Here is a 25500-nt window from a genome sequence, read left to right on the forward strand (position 1 = left end):
CCTGAGGTCACAGGGACCTAGAGAGGAGTTACCCATCCCTGGTGACCCCAAACACCTCCTCCTACTCTCCCAGGGAGAAACCAGCGCCATACCTATACCAGGCCTAATGGTTCCCTGGCAGACACCTCCTCCAGAACAGACACCTGCCTCCCAGCTCAGACCTGGAGGAGGGCAGGGGGCTGGAGGATGGCAGGGGACTGGAGAAGGGCAGGGGACTGGAGGATGGCAGGGGGTTAGAGGAGGGCAGGGGACTGGAGGGAGGCAGGGGGCTGGAGAAGGGCAGGGTGCTGGAGGAGGGCAGGGGCAGGGATCCCGGACAGGGCTTCAGACAGACTGAATTGGGAGGGCAAGAAAGAGACCAAGGGTGCAAAGTGAGACTCAGGGAACAGAGAAAGGGAAGGAATGAGGGAAAGACAGGGACGGGAGACAGGGACACGACACGGGAGACAGAGATGGGGGCTGCAGCCTCGGCATGGGGGATATAGGGACGGAGGAGAGGGCAGACGGGCTGGGGCATCCCTTGTGCTGGTTTTTAGATGCGGTTCCTGGGGTTTGTGAAAACAGCCGTCCTCCCAGGCCCCTGCTCTTCTGCCCCAATACTAGCCCCTGAAGCAGCTCAGCTGGAGAAACGAGGACCCGGCATGGAAAGACCCCAACCTCAAGGAGGCAGAGCACAGCCAGGGTGGGGGGCCCCAGCCCACCTGGGAAACCCGCCTGGCCCATTACTGGGCACGGGATCTCACTGGTGGTCTCACATGCATCCTTTTGGGAATGGGATCAGGCCTGGGGGGTCGGCACTGGTGACCAGCACTCACGGGGACCGCCTCGGCTGACTGAGGTGGAGACAGGAAGGAGGAGCGTGGTGGGACCCTCGACCTCCCCTCCCCACCCTGGAGCGCTGCCTCACAGCCCAACCAAGCGACAGGGAAGAGACAACCACAGCAATAGCAGCTGCGGAGCTCCACGGCCTCCCTCTGCCCCCTGGTGGCGAGAAGGAAGAAAAGCAAGAGCAAGTGCTGAAAACGAAAAGGAAACTAGCAGCAGTCCCAGCTACCACAATGGATCAGCCTCCATTTGGCCAACAGGTGACTCTACCCCAGGTCGGCCTGAGAGCACCCATCCCCCATCTCACCATTCTGCCCCAGTGCACTGGATCCTGCCTCTACCACTTCTTCCCTGCAGTGTCTTCGGTTCCCCCACCGCTGTGAGCCAGGTTCCCCCCTCCAGGCTGCTGGGCTGAGACTGAGTCACTTCTTCCCAGGCTGTAAATCCTGGGACTGCTGTGCAAGGCACAGTCACTAGGGACGGACTCAGGCAGCAGAGCCGCGCTCCCGTGCCCCAGCCAGTCAGGCTCTCCTGGGTGAGTAGCAGGGAGACCCCTGGAACTTACGGGGATAGAAGGGGAGTGATGCCAGGAGCCAGGGGAAAAAAAAATGCATGGCAGAGATGAGGGAGAGGAGGAGACACATGGAGCCGTTCATGGATTTCACACAGGATCTGGGCTGGGAGGGGCTGCCGAGACCGTCAGTCCAATCTTTGGTCTACAGGTGGGGAAACTGAGGCTCAAGGAAGGTGAGTGATTTGCCCGAGATCACACAGTGAGTGCGTAGCCAGGCCAGGATGGAGACCCAGGTCTCTGGACTCCTGACCCCGTTCTCCCTAAATCCCATGCCCCACCCACCTCCCTCATTTACCTCCGTTTCCCTCTCCCCTCCCCTCCAGTGTGTCCCACTGCTGTACCACTGCCACCCCACCCCAAACTCCAGCAGCCACAGCCCGGGAGGCAGGACACCTGGGTTTTCCACTCCATGCCTGGTCTTGACTCTAGGATCTCAGAATAAGGCCACCAGCTGTCAGGGCCACTGTGTCCCTCTCTGGGCCCCAGGACCCATAGGGAGGAGAAGAGGATGAGATCGCCCTAGAGAGAGAGGCAGTATTAAAACCAGGCGCCCTGCTCCCCACACCCACGCAGCATCTGCTCAGCCCCAGCCCTGGGGCCGCGCTTTACTTCTGCACCCTCTCCTCAAAGAGCACACATTTTCCATTCAGCTGGGGCCCAGGAAAGGATGAGTGGGTGTCTCGAGGAGAATGAGTACCCAGGCAAGGCTGGGGGCACTCCAAGGGGAAGGAGTGGACACCCCCAGGCTAGTGTCCACATGGCATGAGCCCTCACGGGGTCGCTCACACCAAGTCAGGACCCAGAACACAGGCCCTGTGGACACACACACCTGAGTTCAAATCCTGGGTACCTCTGTGATGTTGGATAAAAGACTTACCCTCTCCAACCCCCTGTTTCTCCTGGTCTAAAATGGAGTTAATAACCTCTAGGATTATGTGAGGATTGAATGGGGCAAGGACATCAAGTGTTAGCACAGTGTCGTCATGCAGGGACTGCTCAATCGGTGGAGGCCACACCATCATCTTCACATGCTGGCCTACAAGATAGAGCTGGGATTCTCCCCCACTAGGTAATTTGCTATGTCACCTGAGATAAGTCAGTTTCCCTCTGTAGGCTCTGCGTCCTGCTTTGTGTAAGGAGAGAGCTGGGCAGTGAGGCCGAGGGTCCTTCCTGGGCTCACAGTCCAAGTCGCAAGGAATCACATCATTTCCAAGTACCCATGGCAGAAAAGGGAGCCATCCTCAAGGTCACCAAAGACCTAAGAGGTGAGTGTGTCCTGCGAGATGTTCTGGGACTGAGTCGTGGGAGAAGTCAGGGTCTGGGAGCCCCTCCCTCAGGGGCCTCGCTACCCTATGCCTGACATCTGCCATCCTCCCGGCAGCTGCCGTCTCTGCCATCCTCCAGGGCTATGGAGATGGGCAGGGGCCAGTGACGGACACCAGTGCTGAGCTGCACAGACTCTGTGGCTGCCTGGAGCTGCTGCTGCAGGTGGGACTTTCTCCTCCCCTTCCCCATCCCTCTCCCCAGACCCAGATAACTGGTAGGACATTCCTGGAAAATCAGGGAGGAGCCATAGCCCCCTTCCTCACCATGCACTGTGTCATCTCCCTCTCCCTCCTGACACCTAACCTCACTCTTGGAGTTTGTCACTGCAGCCTGAGAAGCGAGGTGGGGCAAAGTGGGGCTGGAAGGGACCCGGGCCTGGGGGTGGAACCCAGGCCTGGGGGCAACCCCCACTGCTTAAAGCTTCAGAGGCATGGATGTCCTAGGACTGGCCCTTCCTGCTGCTACTCAGAGCCCCAACTATGACCAGCACTGCTTTTATTGAATACTTGCTATGTGTCAGGCTTCGGCCTCTATATGCCTGGCTGTATGCAGTCCTCACTCTCGCCCTCTGAGATGCTTGATGTCCACCCCCCAACACCCTGACACACATCTTCCTACTTCTCTGACTTCATCTCTCGCCACCCTGCCACTCCTCTACTGCACTCCAGCTCCCTGGCCTCTTGGATCTTCCTGGAGCACACCAGTCATGCTCCTGCCTCAGGGCCTTTGCACGGGCTCTCCCCTCTACTTAGAATGCTCTTCCACTGGAATGCACAGCATACTTTCTCAGCTCCTTCAAGCAGGAAGGCTTTTCTGGACACCCTAGATTTTCAACACATATGCCACACATGCCACACACCACACATACACACACCACATTTTCCATTCTCTTTCCTGTTTTATTTTTTTCTCTGTAGCAGGCATCACTAACATACTCGATGCTTTACTTATCTCATCTGTTTGTTGTCTTAACTCCCCTATCAAGATTTAAGTTCCATGAAGTCAGTTTGTTCATAGTTGTATCCCCAGAACATAGAACAGGGCCTGGAATATAGTAAGTGCTCAATAAGGGCCTCTGAGTGAATGAATGAGGACACTGAGGCTCAGGGAAGTCAAGCACCTTGCTCGTGGTCACACAGCCAGTAAGGACAGGGCTCGGTCTGGATGCCGGGTGTGTCTGCAGGAGCCCTCTCCTCCAGCACGTGTCCACTCAGCAAGCTAGAATGCAGGGCATGTTCTAGGAGGAAGCATTTCTACACTTTCTTTGCCTCATTTTGGTTCTAGTTTGACCAGAAAGAGCAGAAGAGCTTCCTGGGGCCTCGGAAGGATTACTGGGACTTTCTCTGCACTGCCCTACGACGGCAGCGGGGGGACATGGAGCCAATCCACTTTGTCCGTTCCCAGGACAAGGTATCCGGGGCCAGGCAGCGAGAAGGCTGAAGGGGTGGGGGTGGACATAGGCCTGCCCCTTTTCCCCCATCCTGCTCTACCGACCATAGACCCCTCACCTGCTCTGCATGTCTCCTAAGCCCTGCCCACAGCACCCTTTCAGACACCCTTTTCCTCCCATGGCTTAGGTCCCCCATACCCTTCCCATTGCCAAGCACTTCCAGTCCCCTCTCTCTGTGTTTCCTGGGCGCCCTTTGTCCTAATGCCGCCCCCCATTCTGCCCCTGTGCACTCTGCAGTTGAAGACCCCTCTGGGGAAAGGCCGTGCCTTCATCCGCTTCTGCCTGGCCCACGGGCAGCTGGCTGAGGCCCTGCAGCTTTGCCTCCTGAACCCAGAGCTCACCAGGTGGGGCTGCTGGGACATCCTCCTGCCGATGCCATTTGAGCCACTTTCCCTCCTTTGTAAAAGAGCCTTCCTTTACCCCCCATGGATGGCTTTCTATCAAGGACAGTTACAATGAGAGTAATGAAGGAAAAATCAAGGGAGAAAGGGCAGAGGGAGGTTGGAACCCAGGAGTCCTGGGAGCATCAGGGTTCTTGGGCCTCCTGCTCCTGAAGGGCCACAACTCTGCCTGGGGAACAGTCTCATGACGGTGTGTAGTGGAGGTTGCTTCGTTGAGGTTGAGCTGGGGTGGGGGTGGTTGGGGCGGGAGGAATAGCACCAGGGTCAAAGGCCAAGGGTTCTGATCATTGTTAACACAGGGAATGGTATGGACCCCGGAGCCCTCTGCTCTGCCCAGAACACCAAGAAGACATGCTGGACTCTCTCTATGCTCTCAATGGGGTGGCCTTCGAGTTGGACCTCCAGCAGCCAGACCTGGATGAAGCCTGGCCCATGTTCTCAGAGTGAGTGGGTGCAGCCAGGAGGGAAGTCTCTTTTGACACCTGGTCCCATGGCCACCAAGGGTCCCAGGCAAGCCCCAAGCCCTCAGCCTCCAGCCCCGTCTGTCTCTGCCTCCTTTTGCTCCATGACTTTGGATCCTTCTAGCCCTCGATGCTCCCAGTGCAAATTCATGGCATAATGCTGCCTAGAATATGCACTGACTAACGACTTCCTGGGTGGTTGAGGTGGAGGGCTGGAGGATGAATGGATAGCAGGATTCTGGGAGGGAAAGTACAGATGAATGGAGGATGGGATGCATGAGGGTGGGTGGGCAGGAAGGAAGAAGTGTCATGGGATGAATGGGCGAGTGGAAAGATGGGATACCTTCCATATGAGGACCAAGCCCACCACTGAAGAGAGGCCCAGGGTCCTCCTGCTTCTTTCACTTTCAGGTCACGCTGCTCCAGTTCCACCCAAACCCAGGGAAGGAGACCCAGAAAAAACAAACATGCCCCAAAGAAGGTGCCTCTGCCCTGCCTTCACTCTGAGTTGCCTCTTCCCCATCTCCTTGGCGTCCTCAGGTTGAGTAGAAACTGAGCTTCCCCCTCTGAGTGTACAGAGAGCCCTGATCCAACTGGACAGACAGAGCAAGAGGCCAATGTGTGGAGCAGGGGGCTGGGGAGCTGCAGAGGAGGAGAGGGCCCCTATTCCTGGGGTGGTGGGGACACTGGGAGAGAAAGGGAACTCTAGCACCCTCTGCCGGAGCCACTGGGCCCAGAGGAGGAGAAAGTGCTATGGGGGGCGGGCCACTGAAAGCTTCAGGAAACAGATGAGAGAGACGCCCTCTGCTGAGTCCCCTGCACTGGACAATTGACAAATGACTCAGTTCAGTTCAAGAAGTGACTAAGACCCAGGTTGCTTGGTTGAATTCCAGCCCCACCCTTACAAACTATGGTTCTTGAACAAGTTACTTGTCCTGCCCCATAGGGATATTGTAAGGATGAACTGACACAACTCACATCCAGCACTGCGCAGGGCTCCTGGCTACACGCTCCCCGCATGGCAGTGTGTGGTCACCGTCATTGTTGTTATCATCATCCCACAAGCACATTTTGCACCCCCACCAGCTTCCAGGCACTGGGTACAGATACTATTAGTTCTCTGGCCCGAAAAGTTCAGGGTCTCTTCATGGAGATAGACCATAAAAAAAAGCATTGCAATATACAAGTTCAGTGTAAGTGACACAGAAATGAACGGAGGAACATGGGAGCACAGAGAAGGCTTCTTGAGAGGTCGCTCTTAGCTGAGTGTTGGTCTAGTAGAGATTTCATCACAACCCTAAAACCGGGTATTATCATTCCCATTTTGCAGATGAAAAAACTGAAACACCATGTGTAGTTCAGGAAGAAGGATTAAAGGAAAGGAGTGGGAGGAACTTAGGGGGAACCAGATCAATACCCAAGACCCAGGTGCAGGAGGGAGAAGGATGTGGGCTGGGGGAAGGGACGGAAGGACATCAGGATGCACTGCTGTCCCTCACCAGACCAAAGCATGGTGCTCACATCACCTGGGTGTTGCTAAAAGTCAGATTTGGGGTTTGATAAATCAAAGCTTCCAGTGAGAGGACCTGGTACCTGTCTATTTAGCAAGCTGACTAGATTAGCGCTGTGGACTAATCTAATGGCACCAGGTCAGTGAATTGGTGCTGAGAGGGACGACTGGTTTGGGGTCCTCTCCACAGATCCCAGCCACATATGGAGGGCCCGAAAATGTCCAGATTGAGGACTCACACACCAGTCAAGCCATCTGTCTGCAAGATGCACCGAGTGGACAGCAGTTGGCAGGGCTTCCCGGGTCCCAGCAACGAAGGCATCTTCCTTTCTTTTTGGAAAAGAAGGGCGAAAATTCCAGGAGACATAGGTACCCCCAGAGCATGTGGGAGCCAGAAGGGGAGGAGCTTCAGCTAGACCAGGAGGAAAGAGCCCCGTGGATTGAGATCTTCCTGGGGAACTCAACACCCAGCGCCCAGGGACAGGGGAAGGGGGCTATGGGCACTCAGAAGGTGATAGGGATAGAGGCTGAGGGCACAGGGGTTCTGCTGGTTGCAGAGGGTCAGAGAACAACAGAGGGGACTCATGAAAAGGAAGCAGAGTGGAGTCATGTCCAGAGGCTGCTGATGCCCAGCCCCAGAGGGACCGTAGAGGGAGCAGTATCAGGGAGCAGGCAGGGGTCTGGGGCCTCTAGCATCCTGGGGGAGCCCTGGGTCCTTCAGGGACTCGCAACAAAGGAAGACTCTACCGTGGAGAATCCACAAGTGCAAACAGAAGTGACCCGTGTGGCCAGAAGGGAGGAGCAAGCCGAGGTATCCCTGCAGGACGAGATCAAGGTGAGAACAGTTGAGCTCCATACCTGGTTATTCGCCCCTCTCTGACCTGGCCCACAGATGAGGGTCTGCAATGGTAGCCTGGGACCATTCCCTCCCACTGGACAATTTTTATTGGCCCATTCAGGATTATTGTTTGGGGATGCCTTTGAAAGCCATACATTCTTCAGGTCCCCACAGTCCCCGCCTCTCCCTATTGCCCTACGCTAGACCCACTTTATTCGGCAATACTTCTTGCCCAGCCCCAGTAGGCACTGGAGTTTGAGATCCCTTCCCAGAAGTTCTTCCAGGCAGTCACTTCCTCTCTCCAGTTCCATATCCTCATAACGGTAAGTCTCTTCCCCAAATCTAAGTTCTACTGTTGCAGAGCCCACCTGGTTGCTCCTGTGGTAGATGCTTCTCCTGGAGGTCACTCAACATTGTCACCAAGCCTTCCTTCAGCCTCCACCCAGGGACTTGCAAGTTTCTGAGTTTACAACTTCCACCCTTCAGTGAAGGAAGAAACAGCGGCCCAGGCTCACCCAGAAGCAGGGCCTAGGAGAAAGCCAGGCATCACAGCTCTCAGCACTGTCCCCAGCTCTGCCAGGGCATGGCCTGGAGTCTCTTGGGAATGTTGTTTAGGTCAGCCCCGGCACTGGGGTCTCTGCCCTTCTCCTTCAGCCTCCTTCTCCCTTCCTTCCACCCCCTAGAGCCTCAGACTTGGGTTCCGGAAGGCTGAGGAGCAGGCCCAGAGCCAGGAGCAGCTGCTGAGACAGCAGGAGGGGGAGCTGCAGGCACTTCGGGAGCAGCTCAGCAGGTAACCTTGGCAACCCACAGCACAGGGCACCTAGAGGTGCTCCCTGAGTCCTGCTGTCAGTCACAGTCAAGCCAGTGAGGTCTTGTGAGAACCTCCCGTGCACCAGGCCCTGGGCTGGGCACACCTTTGGGATCTGACGCCTGCAGGGCATTGCTCCTGATCCCAGGGCTCCACCCTCCCTCCTCTGTGCATCCCTTTCTCGTAGGTCTCCCAGAGCAGCCCCAGGAAAGGCCCCGCCTCCTGGCCTGCTTCCTTCCCACCCTCACCCCTGCCTCCCTCTGCTGCCTCCCCTGGGCAGCTCCTCTCTCTTTTCCACCCTCTCTGCCTCCCTACTCCACTGGGCTTCTTTCCTGCATCTCTTTCTGTCTCCCTCTTTTACTCAGTTTCTTTGTGTCCCATTTGCTTCTTCCTGTTATGCCACGTCTCACCCTCTCATAATCATAGCTATCATTTACTGAGCATTTACTACGTCCCGGGCCCTGCTGTAGGTACTTCTGTGTAACACCCTTATGAGATGAGTTCTATAGAACCCCCATTTTATAGAGGAGGAAGCTGAGGCTCAAAGATGCTGCACAATTCACCCACCATTGGCTAGTTAGCAGGGGAGCTGAGATTCAAGGCCTGCAGCTGACTCCGGAACCAGTGGGCTCAGACGCCCCCCTCAGGCAGCATGTCGGTGCCTGCACTTCAGTCTCCCTTTCTCCCGCTCAGTGTCTCTCACCATCCAGTGTCTTCATCTTCCGTCATCACATTGACCTCAGGGGCCCACAGCACACCGTATGTCTGTACCATCCCTGCTCAGTCCTCAGTCTCTCGGGTCTCAGTTTCTCTCTCTCTCTCTCTCTCTCTCTCTTTCTTTTTGTAGAGACGAGGTCTCACTACATGGTGCAGACTGGTCCAAATTCCTAGGCTCAAGCTTCAGCCTTCCAAAGTGCTAGGGTTACAGGCATGAGCCACCACACTCAGCCCATAATTTATTTTTTAAAGTCTCTTCTCGCTGCAGAGATCTTCCGTGGCCTGACTCAGCCTCTCTGTGTCTCTCTCCTGTGGTGTCCGGGTGCGTCAGTCTGCCCACCTGCCCCTGTCTCTCCCTCCCACATAGCTAACACCTGCCCCAGGTCCAACAGACACCAGTCGGACCCCAGCAGGGCCTGAGTAGCTGTGATTCAGCCTGAATCACTGGGAAGCCTGCTGGCTGTCTGCTTCACCAGTGAGAGAGGCCCGGGAGCCCAGAAACCAACCCAAAAGGGCCCCCTGGGCTCCTGCCACTCCACACTCAGCTAAGCACACAGTGTGGTCACCAAAGGTTTCCATGATTCAGGGCCCAAATGACCATGGGGGTTCTGCCCACACAAATGTCTTCAAGGGTTCAAGATAGTCTGGGAGGAGCAGCTGGAAGGTTGTAGAGAGATGGCCTGGCCCTGGCTGCTCCCTTTGCTGGGGGCCCTGTCTCACAGACCACAGTGCTCCTGCCACCTGTCACTCATCATTCAGTCATTCCACAAACACTCTGTGCACCCACTCTGAGCCAGGCCTGTCCAAGGTACAGGAAATCCTCTCACAGACAAAACAGGCCAAACGCCTGCCCTCATGGAGCTTGCATTCTAATGGGGGAGGCAAAAAATGTGATTAGCAAGTAAAGTACCTAGGATGTCAGATTGGAATAAGTTTTAAGAAGAAGACATAAAGCAGACAAAAGGAACGGTATGTGTTGGTGTGGTATTTTACGTTTTAATAAGGTAACATGGCCAGGGAAGGCCTCCCTGAAAAGGTGACATTGACCTAAAGACCTGAAGGAAGTGAGGATCAAGCCCTTTGACTATTCGGTAGAATGTTCCAGGCAGCAGGAACAGCAAAAACAAAGGCCCTGATGGGGGACGGGCAGAGCAGTTTTAGGAACATCCAAGGAGGCCTTCCGGGCTCCAGTAGAGTGAAGGAGGGAGAGGATGTGGGAAAAGGTCAGGTGAGCCAAGGAGGCAGGTTAGGGAGAGCCCGAGAGGTCATCGGAAGTGCCTTGACTTTGACTCAGAGGAAGATGGGAGCCACTGAGAGCTCAGAGTAGGAGAGGGACGTGACTTTTTTTAATGTCAAAAAGATGTTTACATGCTTTTTCAAATGCTTAACAATTAAATGGTTTTTAGTATATTCAAGAGTTATACATCCACCACCTCAGTCAATTTCAGAACATTCCCATCTGCCCAAAGAGAAACTCTGTACCCATTAGCAGCCACTCCTCATTCCTTTCCTGGCTCTAGGCAACACCAGTCCACTTTCTCTACAGATCGGCCTGTTGGAGGCTCGCATGTTTTTTGTTGTTGTTGGTTTTTTTGTTTTGTTTTGTTTTGTTTTTGTTTTTGAGACAGAGTTTCGCTCTTGCTGCCCAGGCTGGAGTGCAGTGGCGACATCTCGGCTCACCGCAAACTTCGCCTCCTGGGTTCAAGTGATTCTCCTGCCTCAGCCTCCTGAGTAGCTGGGATTACAGACACCCGCCACCACGCCCAGCTAATTTTTTGTATTTTTAGTAGAGATGGGGTTTCATCATGTTGGCCAGGCTGGTCTCAAACTCCTGACCTCAGGTGATCCACCCACCTTGGCCTCCCAAAGTGTAGAGATTACAGTCATGAGCCACGGTGCCTGGCTTGATGTGTGTTTTAAAGGCCCCTTGGAGCTGGCCTGTTAGCAGGCAAGTTGAACACAGAGAGTCCAGGGAGGACCCTGCCGTGCAGGGGAGAGTGGGGGTGCTCAGACTGGGCTAGCGGCATGGAGCAAGGAGAAGCTGCTGGGCTTTGGATGAAGTGTGAAGTAGAACTTCCTGAGGAATTGGATGTGCTGTCTGAAAGAAAGAAGTTGAGAATGACCTTGAGCTTTTTGACAGCTGAGTCACCATTAACTGAAGTGTGTGGGCTGTGGGAGGGCAGGTTTGTGGGGAAAGTTCAGAGCTTTGTTTTGAACACATTATGTTTGAGATACCTGTTAGACATGTCAGACGGGGGCTGCTGGGCAAGCAGTTAAGTGCGGAACTCAGGAGGGAAGTGTGGGCTGGGTCATCAATCCTGGAGTCCTCAGAGTAAGGACGGTGAGTAACAGCTGACCCTGAGGCTCAGAAGAGGATGTGCTACCCTGATGCCTGGGAGCCAGGGAGCTAAGGACAAAGCTCACTCCCAGGAAAGGAGCCCGTGGGCATCAAGCTGGCGATGAGTTCCTCAACACAGAGAATAGAAGTGCCGAGGGACCCATTCATTCCTTGGACATTTAGTATGCTTCTACAATGCCATGAGCAGGTGTGGTGAACAAACTTGGCCCAGCCTGCCCTAGAAGACCTGGGACATATAAACAGATAGCAATCCCATGGCAGGCAGAGAAACAGATACAATCCCATGGCAGGCAGAGAAACAGATAGCAATCCCATGGCAGGCAGAGAAACAGATAGCAATCCCACGGCAGGCAGAGAAACAGATAGCAATCCCATGGCAGGCAGAGAAACAGATAGCAATCCCACGGCAGGCAGAGAAACAGATAGCAATCCCATGGCCATTGGATGGATGCTAGGGAAAAAACAAAGGCAGGGAAGGGCGCGGAGAAAGACAGGATAGTCATTCAGACTAGGGGCCAGGAAGTCCTCCCTGAGGTGACATTTGAGCAGAAGCCCCAACTACATGAAACACTGGATGCAAATTTCTAGTGAGAAGTGCTGTGGCCAGGGGAATGGCCGGAAGACATGCGTTTGTGGACAGGCAGGCCAGATGCATACGGGGTGTGGCTGAGCAGAGGAGAGAGGGGCAGAGTCGGAGCCAGGGGCCTCAAAGACAGCGTGAGGCGCTGGAATTCTTCTCTGTGCTACCAGAGGCTGGGGTAGGGTTTAGAGCAGGGGTGTTTCTCCGTCTGACTTCTGTGTATAAAGGCTCACTCAAGCTGTGGCGTGGAGGACAGTGGAAGGGTGGTAGAAGTCCTGCGCAGAGCATAGGCTGGGGGCAGAGGCAAGCCACAGCCCACCTGAAGGCCGCAGGCCCCGGACAGGCCCATGAGGCTGTGAAAACGGACTTTGGGCTGAGACATGGGGCTTCCAACACCCACTCACAGCTTTCTAGCTGTGGGCCCCTGGGGACAGTGGCCTCCCTCTCTGGGCCTCAGGACCCTGATTTGCAAAAGGCAACGGTGGGATAGCTAAGGTTCCTCCTCCCAGCTCTTACGCTCGTGGGGCCATCTTTCCAAGCAGGTGGGTGTCCTCTGCGCTGGGAATAAGATCTTGAGCAAAAGAAATTAGGACAAGCATCAGCCAAAGACGTCCTCAGGATGGGGAACTAGGCAGATGTCACATGTCCCCCAATCCCTGCACAGCAGCACTGAGCTCCTTTGAGGCCTGCCAGGCTCCATCAGCATCCTTCACTCCCTCCCTCCCACCTGCTGCCCACTTGGCACCAGTGCCAGGAATCACTGGTGATCAGGGCCTTACCTGGATGAAGGTGTAGGGAGGCAAAAAGAGTTTTGATCTGGACTGGCCTGTGTCCAGATTTCTGCCCCCTCCACTCATCAAGCTGTGTGACCCTGGGCAAGTGTCACCCCCTCTCTGAGGTTCTACTTTTCTCTCTTCTAAAATGAGGATTATATTATCTGTCTCTTAACATTGTGAAAACTAAATGAATGGGGCTATGAAACACTAAGCTCAGGCCTGGCATATAGTAAGTGCTCAGTAAACTAATTCCTTCCATGTCCCCTCGTGTGCTAGGAGTATCCATCACCCCCTGATTAAAATACTTCAGAGGCTCCCCATTTCACTGAGATTAACATCCACTTTTCCTGGGCCACTGACAGACAGCTCAGGTCCTGCCCACCTCCCCACTCTTCTGCCTTCCCTGCCCCCCACTGCCCTTTGTGGCAGCCCAGATTCACTCATCTTCTTTCAGTTCCTCAAACAAGCTCAGCTCCTTCCAACTTGCAGACCTTTGCATGTGCCCATGCCTGGCTCTATATTGCTGACTTTTCATCTTCTGGGTCAGCTTCCATTTCACCTTGTCTGAGAAGCCTCTCCAAGAACCCTCCCTGGTCTCTGTCTTAGCCTCTCCTTTGTCTCTGTCATAGCACTCAGTTTAGTTATTTTACAAGTCTATCATTTATTTTACCCCTGCCCCAAACACGGTAAGATCCATAGGCTCTGCTTTATTCCTGGCACCTAAACATCCCTTGGCACACAGTAGGTGCTAAGTAAGTGTTCTCTCCCACCCCAGAGACACATGTACACACCACGGTGATCATATTAAGGGCCCAGGATCACAGGGCAAGTAAACTAGCTCAGGAAAATTAAAGTCAGCAGCTAAGAAATGAGGTGCCAAAAGACTAGAATGTTCATTAAGATTAAAAACATGGCCCTGCTTCGTGCCTGAGCACCAGAACGCTTTGGTGTGACTGAACTCTTTGGAAATGTCAGTGGCTGGGCTGCTGACGGTTTGATGTCATGGCCCACCGAACTTTCTTCCCTGCAACATGCTAAAAGGGGGTGTTTTAAAATTGTATGTTCAATTCATTGTCAAGCCTCTTGCAAGCCTCTTCCCCTCAAACACGCTCAAGCCCCAGGACACACACTGGCACAGACACGTACATGCATCCCAAGCGCCGGGACTCTCACCCACGCCACCTGCCGTTGCAACACCCTCCCAGCTGAGCCAGGGGCCTCCCAACTGAGCCAGAGGCTGGGCCCTGGGGCCAGGTCTTTTTTATTTCCAGTCCAGTGGTCTTCTTGGAACCTTTCAGAAAACCACTACAGACAAAAAGAAAAACCAAGAGTGGAGCTGAGAAGCTGCCAAGCCCAAAACTAAAACAAATTTAGGAAAGCCATATTTTTACTATTACTTTTTTAATTGAAAAGACAATGTAACATAACTTTTTTAAATATTTTAAAGCAAAACATCACCCTAAATCCCTCATTGTTCCCCTTCCACACACAATTATTTCCAGCTGGGCACTGACCATCCAGCCTGGGTTCCCAGGCATCTGCCTTCCCTCCAGAGAGCTGCCATGATGTTGAACACACCTTTCAAGAAAGTTACATTTTAAATGGAAATGTTTAAAAACAAAGCCCGGAGGAGGAAATGTTGGCTCATCCCCTCCCTCTAAAGGAACACTCAAGGCAGGGCCCTGTTTTCATTTCTCTGAATGGTTGGTGAGGAGTCAGTTCATAGGTGTCAGGCCACACACAGTGTGCAGTTCAGTGTGTGGTGTGTGCTTTGTATGTGTGTGTGTAAACGCACACACATTGTGTGCATGTTGTGTTGTGCGTCTGCATTATGGATGTCTGTTGTGTGTGTTGTGCAAGTTTGTGCTTATATGTTGTGTTGTTTGTGTTCTGTTTATGTGTGTGGTGTGTGCATTATATATGTGTTGTGTGTATTTTGTTGTGTGTGCATTATGTATGTTGTGATGTGTGGTGTGTTGTGGTGTGTGTACGTATTGTATTATATGTGTAAATTATATGCGTGTAGCATTGTAAGTGTGTCTTCTGTGTTGTGTGTATGTGTTCTGTTACACTATGTGTGTATTAGGGTGTGTGTTGTGTTGTAGGCATGTGTGTGCTGTGTGTTGTGTATATGTTGTGTTGCATTTTGTGTTGTATTGCATGTGTGTTGTGTTGTGTATGTGTTGTGTGTGTGTTGTGCGTGCATGTTATGCATGTGCATTGTGTTGTGTGATTGTGATTGTGTGTGGTGTGTACGATGTGTTATGTGTGCATTATGAATGTGTATGTAGTGTTGTGCTGTGTCTGTGTATGTTGTGTTGTATGTGTTGTACTGTGTGTTTTGTGTTGTGCACATATGTTGTGTTTTTGTGTTGTGTTATGTGTATGGGTTACATGTGTGTTGTGCATATATTGAGTTGTGTGTATGTGTTATGCTGTGTGTTGTGTATGTGTTGCATTGTCTATATGTGTTCTGTGTGTGCCGTGTGTTGTATTGTGTGCATTATAATATGTAGGGGGTGTTGTGTGCTGTGTGTTGTATTGTGTGTTATAATACGTAGGGGTTGTTGTGTTGTGTGTATTGTCTTGTGTGTATATGTTGTATGTGTTGTGTATATGTGTTCTGTTGGGTGTTGTATCTGTTGTTATGTGTTGTATTGTGTGAGTGCATTGTGTGTGTTGTATTGTGTTTTGTGTTGTGTGTATGTGTTGTGTTTTGTGTGAATGTTGTTATGTGTATGGGTTACGTTTGTGTTGTGTTGTGTATATGTTGAGTTGTGTATGTGTTATAGTGTGTGTTGTGTATGTGTTGTATGTATGTGTTGTGTGTAGTATTGTGTGTGTTACAATGTGTGGGGGTTGTGTGTGTTGTGTGTATTGTATATATATGTTCTGTTGGGTGTTCTGTCTGTTGTGTTATATTGTATTATGTGTATGCATTTTGTGTGTGGTGGGCTGTGTGTTGTAGTGTGTGTGTGTGTGTGTGTGTGTGTGTGTGTACTTCAGCTGCCGGGGGCATCACCAGCGTCTCCCATGCGCTCCCTATCCGGAAGAGGCTCAGCCTAGCTCAGGCACAAAGGCTGAGCTTTGCCCCCTGAGAACTTAGTCTTCCTTCTGTACCCAGGTGTCAGGAAGAGAGAGCCGAGCTGCAGGCACAGCTGGAGCAGAAGCAACAGGAGGCTGAGAGGAGGGATGCCATGTACCAGGAGGAGCTTGGAGGGCAGCGGGACTTGGTCCAGGCCATGAAGAGGCGGGTGTTGGAATTGATCCAGTAAGGACGGGGACAGTGGGAAAGGGGAAACAGATGGGAGAACGGTAAGGGATGTGGAGCCCGGAGCATGAAAATTCTACTCCACTCACAACTCCCAAGCAGGGTTCTAGACCTTTTATATAAGCTAACCCTTCTGTTTCTTTTAGCCACTCCCTGCTGTTATCCCCATTTTACAGAAAAGGAAACTGAGGGTCAGAAATAAGGCAGACTTGGCCGGGCGCAGTGGTGCACACCTGTAATCCCAGTACTTTAGAAGGCCAAGGTGGGCGGATAATGAGGTCAGGAGTTCAAGACCAGCCTGGCCAATGTAGTGAAAACCCATCTATACTAAAAATACAAAAATTAGCCGGACATGGTGGCGAGTGCCTGTAGTCCCAGCTACTTGGGAGGTTGAGGCAAGAGAATCACTAGAACCCGGGAGGCAGAGGTTGCAGTGAGCCAAGATCACACCACTGCACTCCAGCCTGGGCAACAGAGTGAGAATCCATTAAAAAAAAAAAAAAAGCAGACTTAGTCACCTAGGATACATAGCATATAAATTGTATAGAGTCCCCTGAAAATAATGCACACCCCCGCCCAGACCCACCCCCACATACACACGCCTACTAAGGTTAGGGAGGAGAAAGGAACCATGGGTTGAGAAGGAATTGGGAGGAGGAAAAAGACACCAGGGAGAACCCAGAGGTGATCACGTGTCCTACACCTGCCTGCCCACGGGACTTCCTCAGACCCTGGGCCTGTGGACCTGCCCTGGGTCAGCTGTCCTAGGTTCCAGACGCTGGGCTCACCAGGGTCAGCTCCAAACCACTAAGCTCACTGAGAGATGGGGAAGATGCGGAAAGCATAGTTCCTGCCCTTTAGTTGAGCAGAAAGAGAGTTCACATACATATGTTATCCTCTCATACAGTTCAGGAAACAGGAGACCAGTGGACTCAGGTTCCATTAAAATTTGAAGGTTGCTCAGGGTTTTTTGTTTGTTTGTTTGTTTGTTTTTAACAGAGTCTCGCTCTGTCCCCCAGGCTGGAGTGCAGTGGCGCCATCTCAGCTCACTGCAACCTCTGCCTACCGGATTCAAGTGGTTTTCCTGCCTCAGCCTTCCAAGTAGCTGGGACTACAGGTGTGTGCCACCATGCCGGGCTAATTTTTGTATTTTTAGTAGAGATGGGATTTCACCATGTTGGTCGGGCTGGTCTTGAACTCCTGACCTCAAGCAATCCACCTAGCTCGGCCTCCCAAAGTGCTAGGATTTCAGGTGAGGGGTCATTTAGAACTAAATCCTCTTACACAATATCCAAATGGTATTAAGGGTGAGAAAAAGGAGACATCAACTTGGAAATGAAAAACAAATAATTTAAGGAATAGTTCCTCCAAAGAATTTACTGTCAATTGGGAGGAAGAGAGATATAAAAAGTGAAGTATTGACCTCATGAAAGAATTTAAGGTAGCCAACAATAAAAGACATATATATGTGATTGTTAAAAAAAAACTAGAAAATTAAATGGAACATGGCCGGGTGCAGTGGCTCACAGGCCTGTAATCCCAGCACTTTAGGAGGGCGAGGTGGATGAATCACCTGAGGTCAGGAGTTCGAGACAAGCCTGACCAACATGGTGAAACCCTGCCTCTACTAAAAATACAAAAATTAGCTGGGTGTGTTAGCAGGCACCTGTAATCCCAGCTACTCAAGAGGCTGAGGCAGGAGAATTGCTTGAACCCGGGAGGCGGAGGTTACAGTGAGCCAAGATCGTGCCACTGCACTCCAGCCTGAGCGACAAGAGTGAAACTCCATCTCAAAAAAAAAAAGAAAGAAAGAAAATTAAATGGAACATATAATAGAAAACAAAATGTATATATCCCCAAAGTGTTAGGATTAGGGTTAGCATTAGAACTCAGCAATGAGCATATTGGTAGCAGGATCAAAAAGGGAAAGACAGAGTGACTAAATCTCACTTCCCATCCAGAGAAAATATACTAGTTCATCAGCACTAGTTTCCTAGTGCAAAGGTGATTAATCACAGGTTCTCAGGCAGGAGACATTAAACTGTGTAATACAATGTCCCTGGCAGAAGCTTATGGAAAATACGACCCTAAGCAAAAAACGAAAAGAAAAAGGAAAAAAGAAATAGCCACCAAGGTTGACTTCTGCGTCAGGATGGTGGACTGCCCACATCTTATCTATTCTCCATCCTGAAATCTCTCTAAAATGACTATAAAAGACTAAAACTTAAAACGGTGAGAAAAGTAGAGGAGCTAACCACAGAGGAGAGATTTCAGCTAATTTCCAGAAGCTGGAAAATGGATGGAGAAGTGGATACTGTGTGAAGCCCAAGTTTTTTGTAGGATCCAGAGATCCCAGAGCCACACATGGCAGAAGTGAGATGAGGGAAAAAGTCATTAGAAAGAGCAATCCATACCTGCTGCCTTCTGCCTGTCTCCCCACATGCAGAATATCCAGCACTCAGGGGCCTATCTCCCAAGCAAATGATCAAAAGATCCTTCACTAAAGGAATTCAAGTGCCCCAAATAAAAGACCAGTTTTCTGGCATTTGGGTGTCTGGTTGTAGCAGGTAGCTCCCTGCCTAGTCCCCACTAAAGGGAAGCCACTAGTCAACCATTCCTGTCCACTATTCAGAGCTCTAAACAGATTTTGTTGCCTCTTTCTTACACATAAAATGACAACCAAGGATCCCCAGATACTTGAGAAGAGTCTAGAATATAAAGGGAAGAGATGAAGATAAACAAAGGAAAAAGATCCATCTTCCATGAAACAGGATGCCATAAAAAGCATCTGTCAAAAGACGAAAAGCATTCTTGGAAATTAAAAATTAAATTAAAATTATGATCACTGAATTTCTTTCAATTCACTAAAATGATTAGAAGAGAAAGATGAGGCAGTCTCTTAGAAGGTTAGAATAAAAAGCATAGAGAGATGGGAGTCAGGAGAGAAATAATTAGACATACAGATAATCAGTCTCTGAGTTCCAGTGTCCTTTCTAACTGTGAGGAGAGAAACAAATGAAACATAGCAAAAATTAAGATGTGAGAGAATTCCCTAGCTCTGATGGACACAGATCTTCAGATCTGAAGATTTCACTGAGCAAAGAAATGAAAAACAAAACAAACAAAGCCCACAGTTAGATACATCATTATGAAATTTCGGTAAGACAGATAAGGACAATGTCCTAAGATTGTCTAGGAAAAAAGATAGATCACCTATAAAAGAAGTAGAATCCAACCACTTAAACAGTCTATAGTGCAATTCTTTTCAATTCTGAGAAAAACTGACTTTTGCCCTAGAATCTTGTTTCCAGACAAACCATGAATTAAGTGGGGGAGGTGGTGGAGTAAAGACATTTTCACATAGACAGATTTCAGAAAATTTGCCTCCCACATAGCCTTTCATAGGAAGTTAGTTGAGGATGTGCTCCAGAAAAACAAGGAAGTAAGCCAAGAAAGGAGAAGATGTGGAATTCAGGGAAAAAAAAATAGCTCTAGCCTAGGAGAGAAGAAAAGGGAATTCCCAAGATGACAAGTGGGCAGCAAGCCCAGGGAGCAGTCAATCTAGACTGTAGCAGAAGGACCAAGGACCCAGGAGGAAGGTCTCTGGGGAGAAAGGGAATCAAGAGAACACCTGAAATGATGAAGAATTGGGAGGAAAATAATATGTTAAAGGCAAGTAATGCAAGGAACAAAGAAAGGCAATTAAAAATTCCCAGAAAACCAAAAGCCTTCTAAGAAGGAAAATGTTGCAGAAGACATCTTAGCTCTTTGGGAAGAAATATGTATATATATTATCTAATAATGTAAATATTATTCATTAATTTTTTTCAATGTTAGAATCAAGTTAAAAGCAAAGCACAGAAAGCAATTATGTAATTATAGAAACAGAACATAAATGCTACCACCTTAACAATATTATGTATAGAATAGAATCCAATAGAATGTTCTATAAAGGTTGTATATTTATGCTGTCCAGTATGGTAGCTGGTAGTCACATGTAGAGATGGAGCACTTGAAATATTGAGCTGGTGCAACTAAGGAACTAGTTTTTATTTTATTTATTAATATTTTAATTAAATTAAATGTAAATAGCCACATGTGGGGTAGTGGTTACCATTTTGGATGCTGTGAGAAAAAATGGCAAGTTAGAAGGTGGAGGAAAGAGGTGAGATGAAAGGAAGAGATGCTGCATCATCATATTACAGAACAGGAGTCATAAGGATACTACCCATAGTTAGTAGATGAAGAAATAAATATGTGAGTATATTCTGTAAAAATTACAATGGTAGGCTAGGCACGGTGGCTCATGCCTGTCATCCCAGCACTTTGGAAGGCCAAGGCAGGTGGATCTCCTGAGCTCAGGAGTTTGAGACCAGCCTGGCCAACATGCTGAAACCCCATCTCTACTAAAAATACAAAAATTAGCCAGGCGTGGTGGCACATGCCTGTAATCCCAGCTACTTGGGAGGCCAAGGCAGGAGAATCACTTGAACCCAGGAGGCAGAGGTTGCAGTTAGCCGAGATCATGCCACAGCACTCCAGCCTGGGTGACAGAGAAAGACTCTGTCTCAAAAAAAAAAAAAATTACAATGGTAGCCAATAGAGGAACCAAAAATAGGACTATAACTATGTTAGGAGGGTGAGTTAGTGAGGATGGTAATAAATAAGCTAAATCCTCTGATATCAAAGGAAGGAGCTCTATAGAGAATGTTCTCTATTGGTAAACAAAGAAGGAGCTATAGGAGCAGATTACTTAAATTTGGAAGTAATCTCAAGAAGAGAAAGCAAAAAGATGTCAGAAATGGTTTGCCACTGAGAACGAGAAAGAGAGGGGATGCCTTTTGATATGAGCACTTTTGTACGATTTTACTTTTAAATCATGTGTATGTATTATTTTGATAAAAATTTAAAACAACCCATCTTCCTAAATATCCTTACAAGAAGGAGTGAAGGTGGGGAATGGTGGTTCATGCCTGTAATCCCTGCACTTTGGGAAGCTGAGGAAGGGTTCAAGACCAGTCTGGGCAACGTGTCGAAACCCCATCCCTACAAAAGATTAGCCAGGCAGGTGCCTATAGTCCCAGCTACTCAGGAGGCTAAAGTGTGAGGATCACCTGAGCTCAGGAGGTAAAGGCTGCAGTGAGCTGTGATCATGCTACTGCACTCCAGCCTGGGCAACAGAGTGAGATGCTCTCAAATAAAAAAAAAAAAAAAAAAAAAAAAAAAGAAGAAGAAGAAGAGAGAAAAAAGCAGTGAAATTAGTTTTGCAAGGGCATACATGTAAATAAATACAAGACAGTTTGTACTAAGTGCCAGATAAGAGACAGTAGGCAAGATGTGCTGTAAGTGTCCGGAGCAAGAAACCCCAGGGGCCTCTGTGATCAGGGAACACTCCTTTGTGCTTAAATAATGGGTCCTTAAATCATGGGTCAAGGTTATTTTGGGCGAAGAGGAGGCCAGGTGTCAGATGCATTCTGATCTCTTGTATGTGTCTCTCACTGTCTCTTCATTTCTCTCTGTCTTTCTCTGGCCCCTGTGTCTCTTTCTCTATCTCTCCATCTGTCTCCATATCTGTCTCTCTCCCTCTGTCTCCATTTTCTTTGTCTCTGCATCTCTTTCTATGTGTGTGTCTCTCTCCCTCTATATATCTCTCAACTTCTCTATGTCACTCTCTGTCTCTCTCCAATCCTCTGGCTTCCTCTTCCTCTCTCTCTCTCTCTCTCTCTCTCCCCCTCTCCCTCTTTCCTCTTCTCTCCGCCCCTCTCTCTCTCTCTGAGTAACCACCTTTCTCAGTCCATCTTTGTATCCCTCTCCATTGCTGTGTCTCTGTCTTTCTGCATCTCTGCTCTCGTTTCTGTCCCTGTCTCTGAATCTCTTTTTATTTCTGTGTGTGTCCATGTGATTCCCTCCATCACCCTCTCTGTCTCTCTCTTCTTCTCTGTGTGATTCCCTCTGTTCCTCTCTGTCTCTCTGTCTGGGTCATTTCCCATTTCTATCTTTTGATCTCTGTCTCTGTCTGTGTCTCTTCACCTTCATCCCCCATCAGAGAGAAGGACCGCCTGTGGCAGAGGCTCCAGCATCTCTCTTCCATGGCCCCTGGGTGCTGTGTGGCCTGTAGCAAGATATTTGGCCGATTGTCTCGGCGGTATCCATGCAGGTAAAGGGAAGGGCACAGAATCCTCCCTCTGGGACAGCCCAGTTTCCACAAGCTGACAGCACCCACCCACTCCAGGGAAGGGAGGGACACAGGAACTGGGTGTTTATAAAAGGCCACTTACAGCTGGCCACTCATTCTACCACATCTGGCTTCCAACACTAAGCAGAGCCATGAAGGAGAAGAACAGAAGGGTCAGATAAGGAGTGGGGTCTGGGGGGTGGGATTGGGTCCCCCTCCAAGAGCCGATTGAGAAATGGGCCTCTCATCTGGAAGGGAGCATCTGTACAGCGTAAGCTGCTCCCCTCCTTCCTCTGTGAGCACAGTGCTAGGACCAGCCTTGGGAGAGAGGAAGGTGAACCACCAGGAGAAGCTGTCATGTGGAGGTGGAGGCTCTGGAGGGGTCAGCATCAGGACACCCTTCAGGATAGGGGAGACCACCTGAGACAGACCAAGGGCATTCCACTGGGAGATGAGAGACAGATGTCTCAGGTGGACCTGAAGATGCTGGAACTCCATGACCTCAGCGCCCACTTGGGGAAGTGCCAGCTGCAGAGGCCGCCCCAGGCTTTCCTGCCTCTGCTTTCCAGGCTCTGCGGAGGCCTTCTCTGCCACACTTGCTCTATGGATTACAAGAAGAGAGACCGCTGCTGCCCACCCTGCGCCCAGGGAGGAGAAGCCCAGGTCACCTGACCAAGACCAAGACCAGCCCATGATTGGCCTCCCACCCGCCTGCCCATCCCACTCAATCCACTCCCTGCCCATAGCTCTTCCCAGCCCTCTTGTTTGTCCAGTCCTAATTCTAGACACTGGAGCTCTAAGGCACCAGCACTTCTGTGGGCAGCGTAGGGTGTGGGGAGTGGTTCCAGCCCTGCAGCTACCACAACGAGTCAGGTGACTTTGGCGAAGCCCTCAGTGCTCAGGGCTTCTTCTCTAACGTTAAGAGTCGAGCCCCATCCTCTCTAAAGTCCCTCTGGGCTCAGCAAATCCATGACTGTAGATAAGACCCCAGCAGCCCTGACATTTCTCCTCCACACTCCCCACTCACCCAGCAGTGGTGCCCACCCTTCCTGATTCACGAGAAGTGAAGCCTGCACTGTCTTGGGCTCTCCAGCAGCTTCCTGTCTGGAGTCAGCTTCAGGGATCTGTGTTTGTGTTGCTGTGTTTCTTTTTATGTTTATTGAAGTACTACTGACATATGATAAACATCACAGAGTGTACAATTTGATGAGTTTCGATTTTAATAAACACCAATGAAACCATCTTCATAAACATATCTATCCACCCCAAAGTTTCCTTGTGCCCCTTCGTGGCCTCCCTCCCTTCTCTTCCCTCCATACCTAGGCAAACACTGATCTGCTTTCAGTCACCACAGGCTAATGTGCATTTTCTAGAATTTTATGTAAGTGAAATCATACAGTATGCCCTCTTTATTGCCTGCTTTCTGCTCAGCTTAATGACGTTGAGGTTCGTGCCTGTTGCTACATATATCAAGAACATATTTTATTGTCGAGTGGTATTCCACCACATGGATATGCCACAGTTTGCCTCTACATTCACCTGTGGATGGACATCTGAGTTGTTTCCAACTTGGGGCTATTACAAATAAGATTCACATGAGTATCTGCTGACATACACTTGTTTCTCTTAGGTAAATACCTAGGAATGACATGGGTGGGTCATTATGTTTAACTTCTTTTTTTGAGTTGGAGTCTCGCTCTGTCACCCGGGCTGGAGTGCAGTGGAGTGATCTCAGTTCACTGCAAGCTCCACCTCCCGGGTTCTCACCATTCTCCTGCTTCAGCCTCCCAAGTAGCTGGGACTACAGGTGGCTGCCACCAAGCCCGGCTAATTTTTTGTATTTTTAGTAGAGACGGGGTTTCACCGTGTTAGCCAGGATGGTCTCAATCTCCTGACCTCATAATCGGCCTTCCTTGGCCTCCCAAAGTGCTGGGATTACAGGCGTGAGCCAACCCGCCCGGCCATGTTTAACTTTTAAGGAACTGCCAAACTATTGCCCAAAGAGGTTGTACATTGGCCCTTCCCACCAGCAGCGTGTGAGAGTTTCTGTTGCCCCCACCCCACTCCCGCCAGGACTCCTGGGTTTGGAGGGCAGGAAAGAGGCACAGACACAGAACTTGGACCTCTCTGTCCTTCCCTACCAACCACTATAGTTCTTGATTGATCTCAAGTTGAGAGTACCTGGAGGGAAGGGCTGAGTCTAGGTCACTCTCTGTGCATTGTTCATTTGGCCAGACTTTGATAAGGACCATTGATGTGGACTATGTAGTACTGTGGCATAAGATCACATCCCCTGTATTGTCCAAGAAGGCTTATGAAAGGTGTAGGTCATTCACTAGGCACCTGATTGTGGTGCTTCTGAGAATAACTGTTTGGGAAGAAGTGCAGACCACACTCTATGATAAGGTGATTAGCTGCCCTACACAGGTTCTAAGACACATTTTGTGGCCCCCAACAAGCAGTCACAGTGTCCTTATCTGCTCTGGCTTGCAGGCACTGCCAGAGCCTCCACAGCGGCCACAGCGGTTGGGCAATCCTGTGGCTCTGACCAGAGCCCTGGACAGCCTCTTGGGGTTAGGCCGCCCAGATTGCATCCCATTACCTTCACATGGAGCAAGAGTTTTGCAACAGTAGTTTCTGCCCTAGAGAGTTGGTGAGAACTTCTGCTTAGCGAACACAATAACAGGGTGAGGGGAGAAAGTGGGGGGCTCCTGGAGCAATCAGAGCAATAGAATTGCCACTACCCTAAAGGGCAGCAGTCCCTTTCTGGAAATGAGGCTTACTCACATGTCTTTACTGGGGCAGGATTCTTACTGTAGCAAAAGAAGTGATATTATAGCAGGAACTCCAGCACAAAATTCAGACCTTCCTGATGAATTGATTGGATGTTCGCGGGGTGGGGAGGGGGACTGGCTGAAGCCCATTTCACAGAGCAAGGAGGCTGCCCCTGGAAGAGAACTCATCAGATGGGAATCAGGGGCCAGGATTGGGGGAGCTGGACCTTCTCCCACTGTTTGGGGAAAAGAAGAGCAATGCTGAAGAACAACATCTAGCTCAACACTGCCCCTGAAGAGTCTGCACCAAGTCCAGTGGAGAGCAAAAGAGCTCCAAAAAGAAATCAGAAAAGTCTGTTAGACTTTGGGGACTCTCAAGCAGAGAGATCCACAAAGATCACCATAGACCTCCCAGAGCCTGGCACTGCAAGTGCACCCGTCCTTCTTCAGTGGTGACTCTAGGGTGCATGTCCAGCAACTGCAAAGCCCAGAGAAGCATGTGAGAGACACCCCTAATAGACTCCCCCAAGTCCCTGAGGAGTGCATTACAGGGCTGAAGCCCAGCATGAACACATGGGCTCTGAGCCAGCTCAATCCAGGTTGTTGCTACTGATGTGACTTCATCTATATTCATAGCCTGGGGATGCCCTGGGTA

At 50.4% G+C, this 25500-nt stretch overlaps 1 protein-coding gene across 1 annotated transcript; it reads left to right on the forward strand.

Moving 5' to 3' along the window:
• Positions 1–1025: 1025 nt before the first annotated feature.
• Positions 1026–23270, forward strand: RUFY4 (RUN and FYVE domain containing 4). The gene is made up of 13 exons (XM_030803422.1): positions 1026–1360; positions 1495–1572; positions 2513–2664; positions 2781–2887; positions 4010–4135; positions 4413–4519; positions 4876–5019; positions 5449–5518; positions 6738–7382; positions 8069–8175; positions 15750–15896; positions 21943–22053; positions 22641–23270. Exons 3-13 carry the CDS (start codon positions 2619–2621, stop codon positions 22741–22743), a joined length of 1713 nt encoding a protein of 570 aa, XP_030659282.1. The 5' UTR covers positions 1026–1360; positions 1495–1572; positions 2513–2618; the 3' UTR covers positions 22744–23270.
• The last annotated feature ends 2230 nt before the right edge of the window (positions 23271–25500 follow it).

Source organism: Nomascus leucogenys, chromosome 22a (assembly GCF_006542625.1).
Source record: "Nomascus leucogenys isolate Asia chromosome 22a, Asia_NLE_v1, whole genome shotgun sequence".
Taxonomy (NCBI): Eukaryota; Metazoa; Chordata; class Mammalia; order Primates; family Hylobatidae; genus Nomascus; species Nomascus leucogenys.